Source organism: Bolinopsis microptera, chromosome 4 (genome assembly GCF_026151205.1).
Source record: "Bolinopsis microptera isolate Bmic1 chromosome 4, MBARI_Bmic_1.0, whole genome shotgun sequence".
NCBI lineage: Eukaryota > Metazoa > Ctenophora > Tentaculata > Lobata > Bolinopsidae > Bolinopsis > Bolinopsis microptera.
Genome location: NC_087075.1, coordinates 15,353,976 through 15,368,276, shown reverse-complemented (window position 1 = coordinate 15,368,276; position 14,301 = coordinate 15,353,976). Strand labels below are relative to the sequence as shown.

Sequence of the window (14,301 nt, the reverse complement as noted above, 5' to 3'; positions counted from 1 at the left end):
CAAAGAGCTGATTAGAGTAACTAATAAAGAGAACTTATCACTTCGTAGTGTCGCCAACACATTTCTATTGTCTGCTAAGAACATTATAAAATTATAGGATCAACACAACCGTTTATTTAATATACTATAACTGTAGGTCACATAATTCCGAGAGGGTAATTTAATATTTTGTGAACAAATAGCCGAATAAAGAGCCAACAAGAGCCAATAAGAGCCACACCCTTTTGACTGTGTGAGCCATCATGTCACATGTGAGTTGTGAGCTATTGTATAAATAGCAGTTACTTCGTCTCACTAGTATATAGCACAGTCGTCAAGTGTACAGAATTAATTAGTGGAATAAATACAGAATTGTTTAATTCATAAAATAAGAGGGTAGATCTAGAGATATTCTGAATTGATTAATTAATGAAATAAGAGGTAGATCTAGAGATATTCTGAATTGATTAATTAATGAAATAAGAGGGTATATCTAGAGATATTCTGAATTGATTAATTAATGAAATAAGAGGGTAGAACTAGAGAAATTCTGAATTGATTAATTCATGAAATAAGAAGGTAGATCTAGAGAAATTCTGAATTGATTAATATATGAAATAAGAGGGTAGATCTAGAGAAATTCTGAGTTGTTTAATTCATGAAATAAGAGGGTAGATCTAGAGATATTCTGAATTGATTAATTCATGAAATAAGAGGGTAGATCTAGAGATATTCTGAGTTGAGAGGAAGAAGGGAGAGGGGGGCTTCAAATTAAACTCCTGGATTCTGAAATCCCTCAGTTTATCAAAAATATGAGATTATTCGGTACAAGACGTCACCTTCCGCCTATTCCACCTCCTCCGCCTCTTCCACCAGTATGGCACCTCTCAACAACCTAGTTTGTCTCCTTAAAGGTACAGACATCAGTACTGTACCTGGAGGAGCATTTTCCTGTTTCCTATTTACTGATTCATCTTGTTTAGAACCGAGTCCTTCTATGTTAAAAGTTGTAAAGCTGATTAACAACGTCTCCTCTGAGGTTAACATGTAGGAGTAAGCTGTAGGAGTCTTCCCAATATTGGTGTTACCCATGCAGTTCGGATTATAAGTTTATTATCATCATATTATTACACTGTCTCAAATTAGAGGCTTCACGTGACCACACTGACCAGGCTTTGAATTAGAGGCGTCCCGTGACTAGGCTTTACGTGACCAGGTACTATTTTAAACCACGTGACCAGGTTTTAAAGGTTAGTGTTCGGGAACCTCTGTGATATTTAATGTGGACAATGGAAAACGGCCTCACTGTTACATCTCATAACATAAGTTTTCAGCAATACTCATAAGTCATAATTCTGACTGTAACAGCCGACAAAATTAAGCAATTTAATCAATTGATTAAAACCATTTATTATCCATCTAATTACCATCTAATCACCAACTAATTAACCAACTAATTACAAACTAATTACCAACTAATTACCTTGCAGGTTTATTTTAAAGACGTTCACCCCAAGTTCCCTGCCGGTGGTAAGCTGACCCAGTACCTGGAGAATATGAAGATTGGGGACTGTATAGACGTTCGGGGTCCTAAGGTATGTTTCAAATATTTGCAATATTTTAAATATTTGTAATATTTGTAATATTTGTGATATTTTTAATATTTGTGATATTTGTGATATTTGTAATATTTGTAATGTTTGTAATATTTGCAATATTTGTGATATTTTTAATATTTGTGATATTTGTGATATTTTTAATATTTGTAATATTTGTGATGGGGAAGCTGACAGACTGGTTTGATGTTAACTCAGGCACAGGTCAGGGTGACATTCAAGCACCTCCTGTCTTTAATTTCTGCCTAAACTTTTCTGCATTTCTGGCTGAGACCAACAAGATCATCAGTCAAGGCGCAGTGCTGCAGAAAGAGATGAAGACGGTCGAGGAAAAGGTCATTCTGGACACCGATTATGCTGATGACATGGCTATTATGGACAACTCAGGGGAAGGCCTACAGGAGTCAACTGATCTATTAGTTCATTACAGCTCCTACGCTGGGCTCAGAATAAATGCAAAGAAGACCCAATGCATGGCTGTAAGCAAGTGCGCCTCCCAGCGACCTTTCATCAAGGATGATTGTATTGAGCTGTCGGTTGAGGGTGAACCCGTCGAGCAGGTTAGCAACTTTGTCTACCTGGGTGCAACTATCAGTGGGGATGGGACAATCAACAAAGACCTGGATGTCCGTATCCAGAAGGCTAATGGCGCCTTTCATCAGCTCTGGAACATTTGGAATAGCAGAACTATAAAGACTCCAACCAAGATCAGGATCTATAGGGCTGCTGTCCTCACCATCTTGTTGTATGGAGCTGAAGTCTGGAACACCACCAAAAAGCAGATGAAACGCTTCGAGGTTTTCCATCAAACCTCCTTGAGAAGGATCCTTAGGATCAAATGGTTCTTTCATGTGACCAACGACGAAGTTCTTAGGAGGGCTGGCATCAAGTCTGTTGAGACTTTCATCAGTGCTGCCAGGCTACGTTGGTATGGACATGTAGTTAGAATGCCAGACTCTAGACTACCGAGGTTTCTGTTGAACTGGAAGCCAAATTATGGAAGAAAGAGGTCAAGGGGCAGACCCCGTAAGAATTGGAAGTCCTGCGTACTCGAAGATGCTGCTAAGTTTACAGGTGTTGAAAACATCGACAATAACACAACAGAAGCTTTGGCTACCAACCGAGTACAGTGGAGACATATGTTACGCCGCCAACGCGATGTGTGTGATGCAGGCCACTCCAACGACTAGGAGGAGACCTTACCATGTAACATGTATGTATGTATGTATGTAATATTTGTGATATTTGTAATATTTGTAATATATTTTGTAATATATTTTGTAATATTTCTAATATATACAGGGAAAGATCAACTATCTTGGAAACGGTAAGTATGAAGTGAAGAAGAAAGGAGCTGTGAACCGTGTGTTAGGAAGGAAGATAGGAATGATAGCTGGCGGTTCAGGTGATTAATTATTCAAATAATTAAATTACCTAAATATTTTAATAATTAGATTATTCAACAAAATGATTTGTTTGGGAACTATCAATCTCAATTCTACGTATAATCACCAAAACACATATTACTAATGACGTAACTCAAACTATAAATAGATAACAATCTAAAACTGTTAGTGTTATCTTATTATTTTGATATGCAATTTCTTGCCCTAATTACTTAATTACCTAATTAATGAAACACTAATTACCAGGTATTACGCCGATGCTGCAGGTAGCAACTGAGATTCTAAAGAACCCTGGTGACGATTCAGAGATCTTCCTCTTGTTTGCTAATCAGACACCTGAGGATATTCTGTGTCAGGATATTATTGAAAGTATGCAGTCTGATGAGAGGTTCAATGTTTGGTACACAGTGGACAAAGCTCCGGCAACTGGTTTGTGAAATATTCCTCAGTTTTTGAGACTGGTATGTGAAATATTCCTCAGTTTTTGAGACTGGTATGTGAAATATTCCTTAGTTTTTGAAACTGGTACCTATGTGGTTCTCAAGGCACACGTACAATTATTGGAGCTCAATGTTGACGACTTATCGGGGATATAATCATGGGAACATTTTACATTATAATGAAGCTGGAGTAACAGAGAAATCGATTAAATATCACTTTTTCGGCCTTCTACATTATATCAATCATCATATCAATTTGTCACGCTGCTAGAAGGAATAATTAGTATTCAACATATTCTGTGCGGCTACATAAACAGTAGTTAGACCATTCAACTTGAAATCTTAATGAGTCACGTTATTTACGGCGTTTATAAGAGACTTGAAAACCAGTTGAGTAAATGACCCCTTCAAACAGTCAGTATATAATTGGGTGTGATGGGTTACACAAACAGGGTATTATCATTTATCCGGCCATGTTGCTACAGCTGGTCACATTTATTAGAATAGATGACAATATTATGGAATATAATAACAAGGCTCTCACTTCAACGCAATTATAAAAACACCCCGAAACTGTGCATTTAATCGACCAGATTCTAACTTTGACACAATTAATTTCACAATTATTACCCCAATAATACCTCCAGGTTGGAAGTATGATACGGGCTTTGTAACAGCTGACATGATAGCTAATCACCTCCCTGCACCTGGCCCTGAATCTGCTGTAATGATGTGTGGACCCCCTCCTATGATAAAGTTCGCTTGTCTTCCCAACCTTGAGAAGCTAGGGTACACTGAGAATAATTTGATGGTGTTTTAGGGGAAACAGTAACCGTGGAAACACATACCTGGTTACCATGGAAACAGTTACAATGGAAACAGTTACTATGGAAACAGTTACCATGGAAACAGTTACCATGGAAACAGTTGCCATGGAAACAGTTACCATCTTACCATGTAAACAGTTACCATGGAAACAGATTAAGTTTGTATCTCAGTTTATAAACATTACTAAGTTTATCGTGTGTTGGAAGGTTTATATTATTATAAACACATTTATATCGTTTTAAGTGTGTGTTGTCACCATTGATATAGATTATATCGTTGATTAGTATACTTAAAGTATTAGGTGACTGTAGTTTAATTGCCATAATTGATGTGTTTTTTGTTTGGCTGTGATTTTTGTACATCGAGCTACTTCTCGTTGCCGCTTACCTTTATTTTAGGTTTATTAAACTGTCAGAATTAATATATTTTTGTTTTCTATCCTTTAACTCAAATGTCATATTGTTGGTCGATGGAAATTTTTAAGAAAACGCTGCTAGAAAAAAAAATAAGCAAATTTGCAAAATATATTCTTTTCAATCACAGTTGAACACCAATTCCTACATCCCTGCATTCTGCCGTATATTTTATAGATCAACAATTTGGCATACATGGGAAGTTTAATTTATTTGTATTCTCTTTGGGTCATACGATGCAACCCCTTCTTTCTAATAGTACCAAAAAGATCAACTTTAAATAAGGAAGAAGCCAATTAACTTCATATTCTTAAGATGACCTTGCTTAAGGACGATCTTAATCTTTTGACATAAATCGAAGAACTTCAATAATATCTCTATGGCCTTATGTATGTGACCCGCATAGCAGCCTGTAGCCCTAGAGCTCTAAAGCTGATTGTATCATATGGCCCTCGATTGAATATTAGTGTATATTAATCGCTCATTTTGAGGACGTTTTCACATCTTTAACATAGCTTTATGTGATAAATGATGAGGCTGTAATATGTTAATTGATTATCTATTAGTTCAATACGGGTGTTACGTATTATTCCGGGGAACGAGTAAGCTTTACTGACAGTATTACTGTTCCGCAAATTTACGGCGGCGCGGTCTCCTAACGTATTTTGTGTACACCAGGTGGCGCAAAACACGTGAGTTCGCATGATAAATTTGTAGCTTATAGCGCCGCGCATGAAATGATTGATAATACTCTTTGCAATCATCCGAAGTAGTAAACAGTAAAGGGATCGTACGCGCTAGGCTGAAAAAGATTCGATTAATTGACGATGTCAATTCATGGCAGCTCGGCGCGGCACAGTAGCGCATCTCGCCGCTGTGAGAAGCCTTAATGAGTGCGCGGAGCGGCACAGTAACGCATCGCGCTACAAAAGATTTGACGGATGACATACTCTTCTAATTTTCTTCGAAATACAAAGTATCTTGCGTCACTTTCTTCTCGAATTATAATAGCCCGATGCAAGTGCTGCGAAGTATGAAGTAGCGCGCGCCGGGTTAGTCCATTAACACTGGACAAAACAGAATGGCATCGTCACGCGTTCAAAAGTTAAATCAAAGCTCCAGCTACTTTTAGTAGCGCGCGCCGCAGAAGGCGGAAATTGTATATCTCTGATATTTGGGATACGTAACATGTATCAACTTTTTGTTTTAATTGACTGTGTCTACAACTCATCGCAGCTCGGCGCGGCACAGTATTGCATTTTGCCGATCTAGCTGTGAGAAGCCTCATTGAGTGCGCGGCGCAGTAACGCATCGCGCTACAACTTTTTGTTGTGATGTGAATTTGTGGATTTTTATTTTTAGTTGACCATATATTACAAAGGGTTTTATTTTTACCCCGGTTTTTTAAATTTGTGCTTTTTTTATAACATTAAATGTATTGGGTTTATTAATTTTCGATGGTGTCTATCCTTACAGCTAGACAATTACCATTGCTGAAATTTCTTATGCTAAGAAAACCAGCTCAGAACATGCATAATTTTAATCAGGAGATACGGAGGAGCAAACAAAGAGAAAGGAGAGCTACACAGATGTTATCAACTACATCAGGACCAAGATATGCTTTGCTATGCTTAAAAGCTTAGTGGTATCAGTTCATGGTGTGAGGAGTCAAGAAGAAAAGAAAGTAACAAAAACGGTTGCTGACACAGCATTTGGACTTATACCTAGTATGACCTCTTATGAGTGCCGTTAAATTTTTAACAGGAAAATTGTCTTAATTTTGGTTGATCGAATGTTTTATATCAGATGTTGATTTCTTAAAGATAGGTGTATATTTTTGCTATTATTTCTATGAAAGGGGAGGTACAGATAAAGTACCAAACCTTATTGTGTATATTTGGTTGCAACTCCGGTAAATGATGAAACATGTCTCTTATGAGAGTGATACCGTGAGTTGCTTCCTTTTTTTTTTTTTTTTGATACGGAGGAGCAAAACCTTACAATCCGCTGCAACATGCAATTTAAACCTGAACCTGACAAACACTTTATATATCACATCTGAACCAGGCATGTTTATTGGCTAAAAGCCTTAGCTGAAGTTAAATTGCCATATTATGCACTCCCAGAAACCCTTACTGGTAGGGGCCTAACTTCGAAAATAAAAAGATAGAAACGTCTGGTTTTCAACAAAATGTTCGCCTTGTAAAAATAACGTCTCCCCCCAGAGGGAAATTCGAAACAGTGTAGATTTTGAATCATCGCGAAAAGTATTATTTTGGGCCTTATAAAAGTACACAGCTTTAGCTTTGCGGATTCCTGTACTCTGATTGGCTGAATTGTGTCACGTGCTAGCTGTTTGAACAGTGGAATGCGCCACGCGTGCAAATCATGCTTGATGTCGCCCGCGAGGTCGAGCCGTCTCTTTAAATTAAACCAACTCTAGTACCACCACCAGCCAGTAACTTTTCCTGGGCTTACATTTCGTAATTTCATCCAATGAGTGATTTTTCCGATTTTTAATTTATTGATAGAATGTTCCTCTCACCCTAAGGGATCGTTCATATATTACGAACATTTTTTGGACAATTTTTACCCCCCCGGCCCCCTCCGTTATCAGTTTTACACATAGCTATTGTGCCAAATTGCAGTGGCAAAGAAGAGTTTTATAAATCTTTAATCCACTGGGATGTTTTTAAAATAGGATATTGTTTTAAATATAAATATAAATTTATAAAAATATTGTATTTGATAAATAATTAATGTTGATGCGGTGGGAAAATATTTATTATATATTTTTTCACATAGCGTGATGATATTTTGTAGACATGTGTGATGATGTAATGTCGTAAATTTAACTTTACTTTACTCTACTTTGTAATCACTTGGAAACCACCCCCCCCCCCTTGGCTGCGTAATATGTGAACGACCCCTAGACCCCAGGATAGGATATAGATACTTCATTGCTTCATGCTGAGAGGTCATATTTGATCGAAATCCGATTTAATTTGTCAAGGATCTCTTGGTATGGCCTCATCTGAGGTCTAGTTTAGTTTAGTCTAGACCTCAGGTGAGGTCTGATACCTGAATTGAGAGAAGACAATTTTTTTGAGAAAAGACAATTTGATTATTTATCATCAATTCATTACACAATCAATCCATAAATATAAATCTCAATAAAGAATACCAAAATAAATTTTAGCGCTAGATGATAACATCCAATCCATACAATTATAAATATACTTTTCTGACTGCAAAGTAAATGATATGAGTATTAATCCGCAGTTCTATTATATATTATTCTGATCCCTTAATTGTAAAACCCGAAATGTAAATCCTTAAACAAAACACTTTACATATCCTTTACATATCCTTCTAAATCTAAAATTAAAACATTTTCAGTTTAATCAGATAAACAAAAATTTCAGTTAAACAAAAATTTCAATTTTATGCCATTTATTACAGAATAAACAAGTTTACAATAAATCAATTTGATAATAAATAATTTGTACCACTGATTCTGCTGATGACTGGTTTTAGTTGTGCAGCATGTAACTTACATTGATAAATTGATCCCGACATACAGCATACTTCTGGTTAAGACATAACTGATCCGTCAATTTTGTATCCGTATGGTTACTTCAAACTTTGAATATAATCGATAATAATATTGTTCTTAATCTATAGAATGTTTGCTTCGCTTTGTGATATGTCATAAAATGTCTCATCTGAATTTGACACTTTTTTTCTCATCAATCAATTCTCAATTAAGACTATTATTAACAGAATAAAATATTGAATTTGTATCTACCATTTTATTAAGACTCTTAATATTTAGCTGTTTTAGCTTTGACAATATTTTCTTAAATACCCTTAATTTTGCAGGATGTCTTGATAAGCCAGAGCCTAGCAATCATGGGAACTCGGACATTCAGCAGATCTCTATCTCTCAATTTGAAGCCTTTGAGTGACAATGATCTCATTAAAGATAAACCTAATCCAACAATTGTGAGAATTACACCATACTTGTCCCTGGGAAGCGAAACTGATGCCGCTGGCGATGTAAAATCTCTGGGAATAACTCACCTGCTGAACACCAGTATAAGCAGCCCCAACATACAAACCTCTGGGTGCATGAAGTATAAGAAAATACCCCTGAAAGATCAGACAACTCAAAATGTAAAAGATGTCCTTGAAGAAGCCTTCTGTTTTATAGATGATGCCCGTAATAACTATGGTCATGTTCTGGTGTACTGTTTTGCAGGAATCTCACGAAGTGTCACAATAACTGTTGCTTATATGATGGTGCGTAACAAAATGACTTTTGAAGAAGCATACTCTTTTGTCAAATCCATCAAGAGTGACATATCCCCAAATATTGGCTTTATTGGACAGCTCCACCAGCTAGAGCAATCAATCACCCACACTAAGTCTTCCAGTGCTGATCGGTCAGATTTTTTTTGAAAAGACAGTTCCATTAACCATCAGTAACCATGTTTATCATTTTGTGACTCCGGCCATGCTTAAATTGTGAGTGGTTAAACTGTATAAAAAGCATAAAGATATTATATGTTGCTTACTTATATCTAGTAACTATAGCAACTAACATGGTAACTATAGCAACTAACATGGCAGCAGCTAACACGGCAGCCATGGTAACTTGTAATGTTGCTAACCTATATCAGAATGCTCATCAGTTTTCCTTTACAATATGTTGGATTGGCTTTTTTGCTATTTATAAATTGGACGTAGCAATCTATGAAGCTGGACTCAACTTCAATAATTGTTAAGAATCTAATAAGAAACAATCTGTCAACATTTCCAAACCCAGATATTGCGTTATGGAATTCTGACTTTCAAGTCATTATTCAGTAACGTAAGGTTATTTAAAAAACATTATAGAACTCAAATTTAGGATAGTTTGGAAGTGGGTTAAGGGATAATAGACATTATAAATACTCCAGTAGCAGGGAGGTGTTGAGTGTGCACTTCGATGTACAGAGTTTTTTGCTATTGAATCGGGTTAAATAGGTCATTGGTAACTCAAATCACCGAGGGGGGAATTTTGTGTCGCTAGCCCCAACCCTGTGGAGCCACGCCCATATTTCATATCAGGTGCGTATATGGGAAATATGTATCTCAGCTTCTGAAGGTCTTAGAGACTCAAATTTGAGTTTAAAATGACCGCAATGCACATGTTTATATTAGTACTATGAAGGTCATGAAAGCCCAAAATGCTTATTTTTGGGAAAAATTCAGAAAAACCGATTTTCACTTGAGCGTGAGTAACAAAATCTACTCTAGAAATTTAGTGAAAATCGAGTAAGCAGTTCAGTGTCTACAAGATTTCTAAACACAGGGTCCTCTGTTAGGTCATTCTGAATTAGAATTGATAAAGTAAGCAAATTCTATAAGTAGTTTCAACCCTGTGGAGCCACGCCCATATTTCATATCAGGTGCGTATATGGGAAATATGTATCTCAGCTTCTGAAGGTCTTAGAGACTCAAATTTGAGTTTAAAATGACCGTAATACACATGTTTATATTAGTACTATGAAGGTCATGAAAGCCCAAAATGCTTATTTTTGGAAAAAATTCAGAAAAACCGATTTTCACTTGAGCGTGAGTAAAAAAATCTACTCTAGAAATTTAGTGAAAATCGAGTAAGCAGTTCAGTGTCTACAAGATTTCTAAACATAGGGTCCTCTGTTAGGTCATTCTGAATTAGAATTGATAAAGTAAGCAAATTCTATAACTAGTTTCAACCCTGTGGAGCCACGCCCATATTTCATATCAGGTGCGTATATGGGAAATATGTATCTCAGCTTCTGAAGGTCTTAGAGACTCAAACTTGACTTTAAAATGACCGTAATACACATGTTTATATTAGTACTATGAAGGTCATGAAAGCCCAAAATGCTTATTTTTGGACAAAATTCAGAAAAACTGATTTTCACAAGCAAAAAATCTACTCTAGAAGTTAAGTGAAATCGAGTGTAAAGTGCAGTGTCTACAACGTTTCTAAACATAGGATCCTTTGTAAGATCATTCTGAATCAGAATTGATTAGGTATGCAAATTCTATTAGTAGTTTTAACCCTAGGGTGCGGGTCACGAAATCCTCTCCGAACCTCCACGTGGTGTGGCCTGGTTGGCACTAACGGGTGGTGTGCTCTCTTGTTGAGTACAAAGGTTGGGACTTGCCAACTCAAAGTTCCCATAGGAACCAGGAAGTCAACACTAACAGCTACCAAGCACCAGGAAATTTCTCTTTCAGATATCAGGTTACAAGATAGTACACACACAAACGACGATACGTTAGACACAGATACATAGCTCTAAGAGCTATTAAATCACCAGGAAATTCTCTTTCAGCTTTCAGGTCCCATCGAAGTCACCCACCACAGAGCTAGGGATCCCAATTCGCTCATCCTGACTACAAGGACACACTGATAATGAGTAGTCTTGGCACTTCTCCCTCCAGTAACCACTTTTCAGGTCTTTTCAGTTAAGACAGCTAATGCGTTAGGGCTGACACACGCTAGACACAGGCTCGTGATAAGACAGTGTTAGGGATGTCAACTCTGACTACGAGGACACACTGATAGCGAGAATTCCTGGCACTTCTTCCTCCAGTAACCACTTTTCAGGGGACCGGGTTAGCTTTGCCACACTCTTTATTGAAGTGTGACTGGACGCTCTACAATCATCTAGTAGCCAGCAGTGTTTGACTGACACCCCTACTGCAACTGGTTCTATTCAGTTCTACAGCGGAAGTTCTCAACACTCGAAAACAGTTCATCTCGGACATCCTGCAGAGATGCTTTTTCACAGCCTGCCCCATTACACGGGGAACCCTTAGATCTACAGTACCCTGGTGGACAGCATAGCTCACTAAAGCATAGTGGACTTCTTTAGTTCTGTGACGCAAAGCTAACCGGACCAGGAATAAACATCATTGCAATGCTTAGGGGATGCAAATAGGACATACAACGTTTATCGATTTACTCGAACTTTTGATTCATTTTTTAGCTCGACGATACATGGTATCATTTCAGGACAGATATTCCTTCTTCAGGTTCATTGAGGAAATTGTACCCGCTATTTGCGTTATACATGGCAAGTATCTGGACTAATGATAACTTAGGATCTCAGATTCCCAGGCTGCACTTAAAGCGCTTAACAGCACCAGTTTTAACTCCAGGTTTGTTCTGAACATCTCAGACCAACTCAACTCACTAGGTATTCTCATCGAGTAGAACTCCAGGACATGAAGGAGTATACGGTAAAGAACTAGCGGACGAATTCGCAAGGGACGATCAATCCAACAACCTTCCTCCCTATTAGGCCACACTCAGTGACAAAGGAACATTCCACTTGAGATGTTCCTCCACAAATATAAATACAGGAACTTTAATTTTTCTGGAACTCACATCAGATGGCTTACATGGTCGCTTTCAGGATAGGTCACAGCCCACTAGTTTATTTTCAGAACGTGGCAAACAACGTCAACTTCGAGACGCAAGATTGTGAACACTTTTCAGGAGAAGCAGAAACATCCCAGCACCTCCTTTGCAAGTGCATCCAGATCATGACGTTCAGAATGAGGATAATTGGTAAACTCTACCTTAAAAACAGTAAACTACAATCGTATCTTCAAATTTGTGGAACAGTCGACAAGACTGGATAGGGAAAACCCTTTTGGGTAACCTCCTAGGATTCTTCGCCAGGAACTTTCGCTAAATCCCATACTAGGAACTCAACCTAGGCCCATCTCTGCATAGAGACATATCTCACAGGCTTTGACCTTGCTCGGAAGTCCCTTGTCTGCCCGCAGAAGTACTACAACGGAAGTGGGTTTGCTCTGAGACAGGTAGTGACAGCTTCAAGACTCCAGGGGTCTGTTGCATTGATATTTATTATTTTATGATTACGTATATACTTTGGGAGTCCTGGCGTGCAGCTAGCAGGAGTTGCATTCTGTGGGCACGGTGAGAAGGCCTCCATCTTTTAGTAAGAGGCCAGAAACCGTTGACCAGAACAGAGAGAGAGAACCCTAGGGTGCAAAACTCCTAAATTACCCCCAGGCGCAAATATATGACTTTTCTATCTCGGCTTCTGAACGTTGTAGGGGCCTCTCTTTGAGCTCAAACTAACTATAATGGCCACATTTATATACCGACTATAAAGCAACATAGGGTCTATATAGCTTAGTTTATAGAAATTCATTAAAAACTGTTTTAACCTTCATGCATCATAAAATAGTAATATGATCAAACATGTACTTAATAATGATATCTCGGGCTAAAAAGATATTTGCAGCACAGTAAAACGTTCAACATAAACACATTAGGATAACATTTATGGAGCAGCACATACCACCCAACTTTAATTTTGGTATAACTGCGAAAATACTCAGTTTCAGAAGGCTGCCTTCAGCTCCCTCTCTGGGGCTCTCTCCAGTACTGCTCGGCTTTTATGGCTAATCAACTTGAATCCAACCTCATGTAGCAGAATCTACTTCTAGCTGCCTTCTGCTAACTCCAGGTCAACTCTACCCAGCTACCACCATACGTTATAATTTTAGATCTTATAACCTCTGATATGAGTGCTACCTCCGCTGCATCCAACAATTTCCAGCTCATTAAGGAAGAGGACATTTTTCTGATGGTTGCTAGATAGGGCAAGAAGTAGTCCACTAACTTAAGCTAAGATTGCTAGAAATAGCAGAAGTTGGAGGAACCTTGGTGGTAGCTAAAGAGATAGTAGCCGAAGTAGGTGAAAACAGCTGGAATTGGTGGTATAGTAGCTGGATAGAGGAAGAGGTAGCATTCATATCAGAGGTTGCTAGAAAGATCTAAAATCATAACGCACTGGTGGTAGCTGGGTAGAGACTAGAGATGATGCATGAAGGTTAAAAAAGTTTTTAATGAATTTCTAAAAACTAAGCTGTATAGACCCTAAGTTGCTTTGTGCTTTATAGTCGGTATATAAATGTGGCCATTGTAGTTAGTTTGAGCTCAAAGAGAGGCCCCTACAACGTTCAGAAGCCGAGATAGAAAAGTCATATATTTGCGCCTGGGGGTAATTTAGGAGTTTTGCACCCTAGGGTTAAAACTACTAATAGAATTTGCATACCTAATCAATTCTGATTCAGAATGATCTTACAAAGGATCCTATGTTTAGAAACGTTGTAGACACTGAACTTTACACTCGATTTCACTTAACTTCTAGAGTAGATTTTTTGCTTGTGAAAATCAGTTTTTCTGAATTTTGTCCAAAAATAAGCATTTTGGGCTTTCATGACCTTCATAGTACTAATATAAACATGTGTATTACGGTCATTTTAAAGTCAAGTTTGAGTCTCTAAGACCTTCAGAAGCTGAGATACATATTTCCCATATACGCACCTGATATGAAATATGGGCGTGGCTCCACAGGGTTGAAACTACTTATAGAATTTGCTTACTTTATCAATTCTAATTCAGAATGACCTAACAGAGGACCCTGTGTTTAGAAATCTTGTAGACACTGAACTGCTTACTCGATTTTCACTAAATTTCTAGAGTAGATTTTTTTACTCACGCTCAAGTGAAAATCGGTTTTTCTGAATTTTTTCCAAA

The 14,301-nt window shown here is 37.7% G+C and overlaps 2 protein-coding genes across 4 annotated transcripts in view; both read left to right on the top strand.

Annotated features, from left to right (window-relative positions):
* LOC134814247 (NADH-cytochrome b5 reductase 3-like) overlaps positions 1 to 5,253 on the top strand; it is a 47,380-nt gene extending 42,127 nt beyond the window's left edge. For 2 of the 3 annotated variants that reach the window (XM_063822329.1, XM_063822328.1), the window contains exons 5-8: positions 1,470 to 1,574; positions 2,898 to 3,000; positions 3,248 to 3,430; positions 4,089 to 5,253. In XM_063822329.1, the coding sequence (XP_063678399.1) occupies positions 1,470 to 1,574; positions 2,898 to 3,000; positions 3,248 to 3,430; positions 4,089 to 4,261 (564 nt within the window). In that variant the 3' untranslated portion in view covers positions 4,262 to 5,253. Of the gene's footprint in view, positions 1 to 1,469; positions 1,575 to 2,897; positions 3,001 to 3,247; positions 3,523 to 4,088 lie in introns of those variants that run through there. The other variant, XM_063822330.1, reaches the window with a different exon arrangement.
* LOC134814246 (acetyl-CoA acetyltransferase, mitochondrial-like) overlaps positions 1 to 14,301 on the top strand; it is a 77,153-nt gene that overhangs the window by 50,622 nt on the left and 12,230 nt on the right. The window lies entirely within an intron of this gene.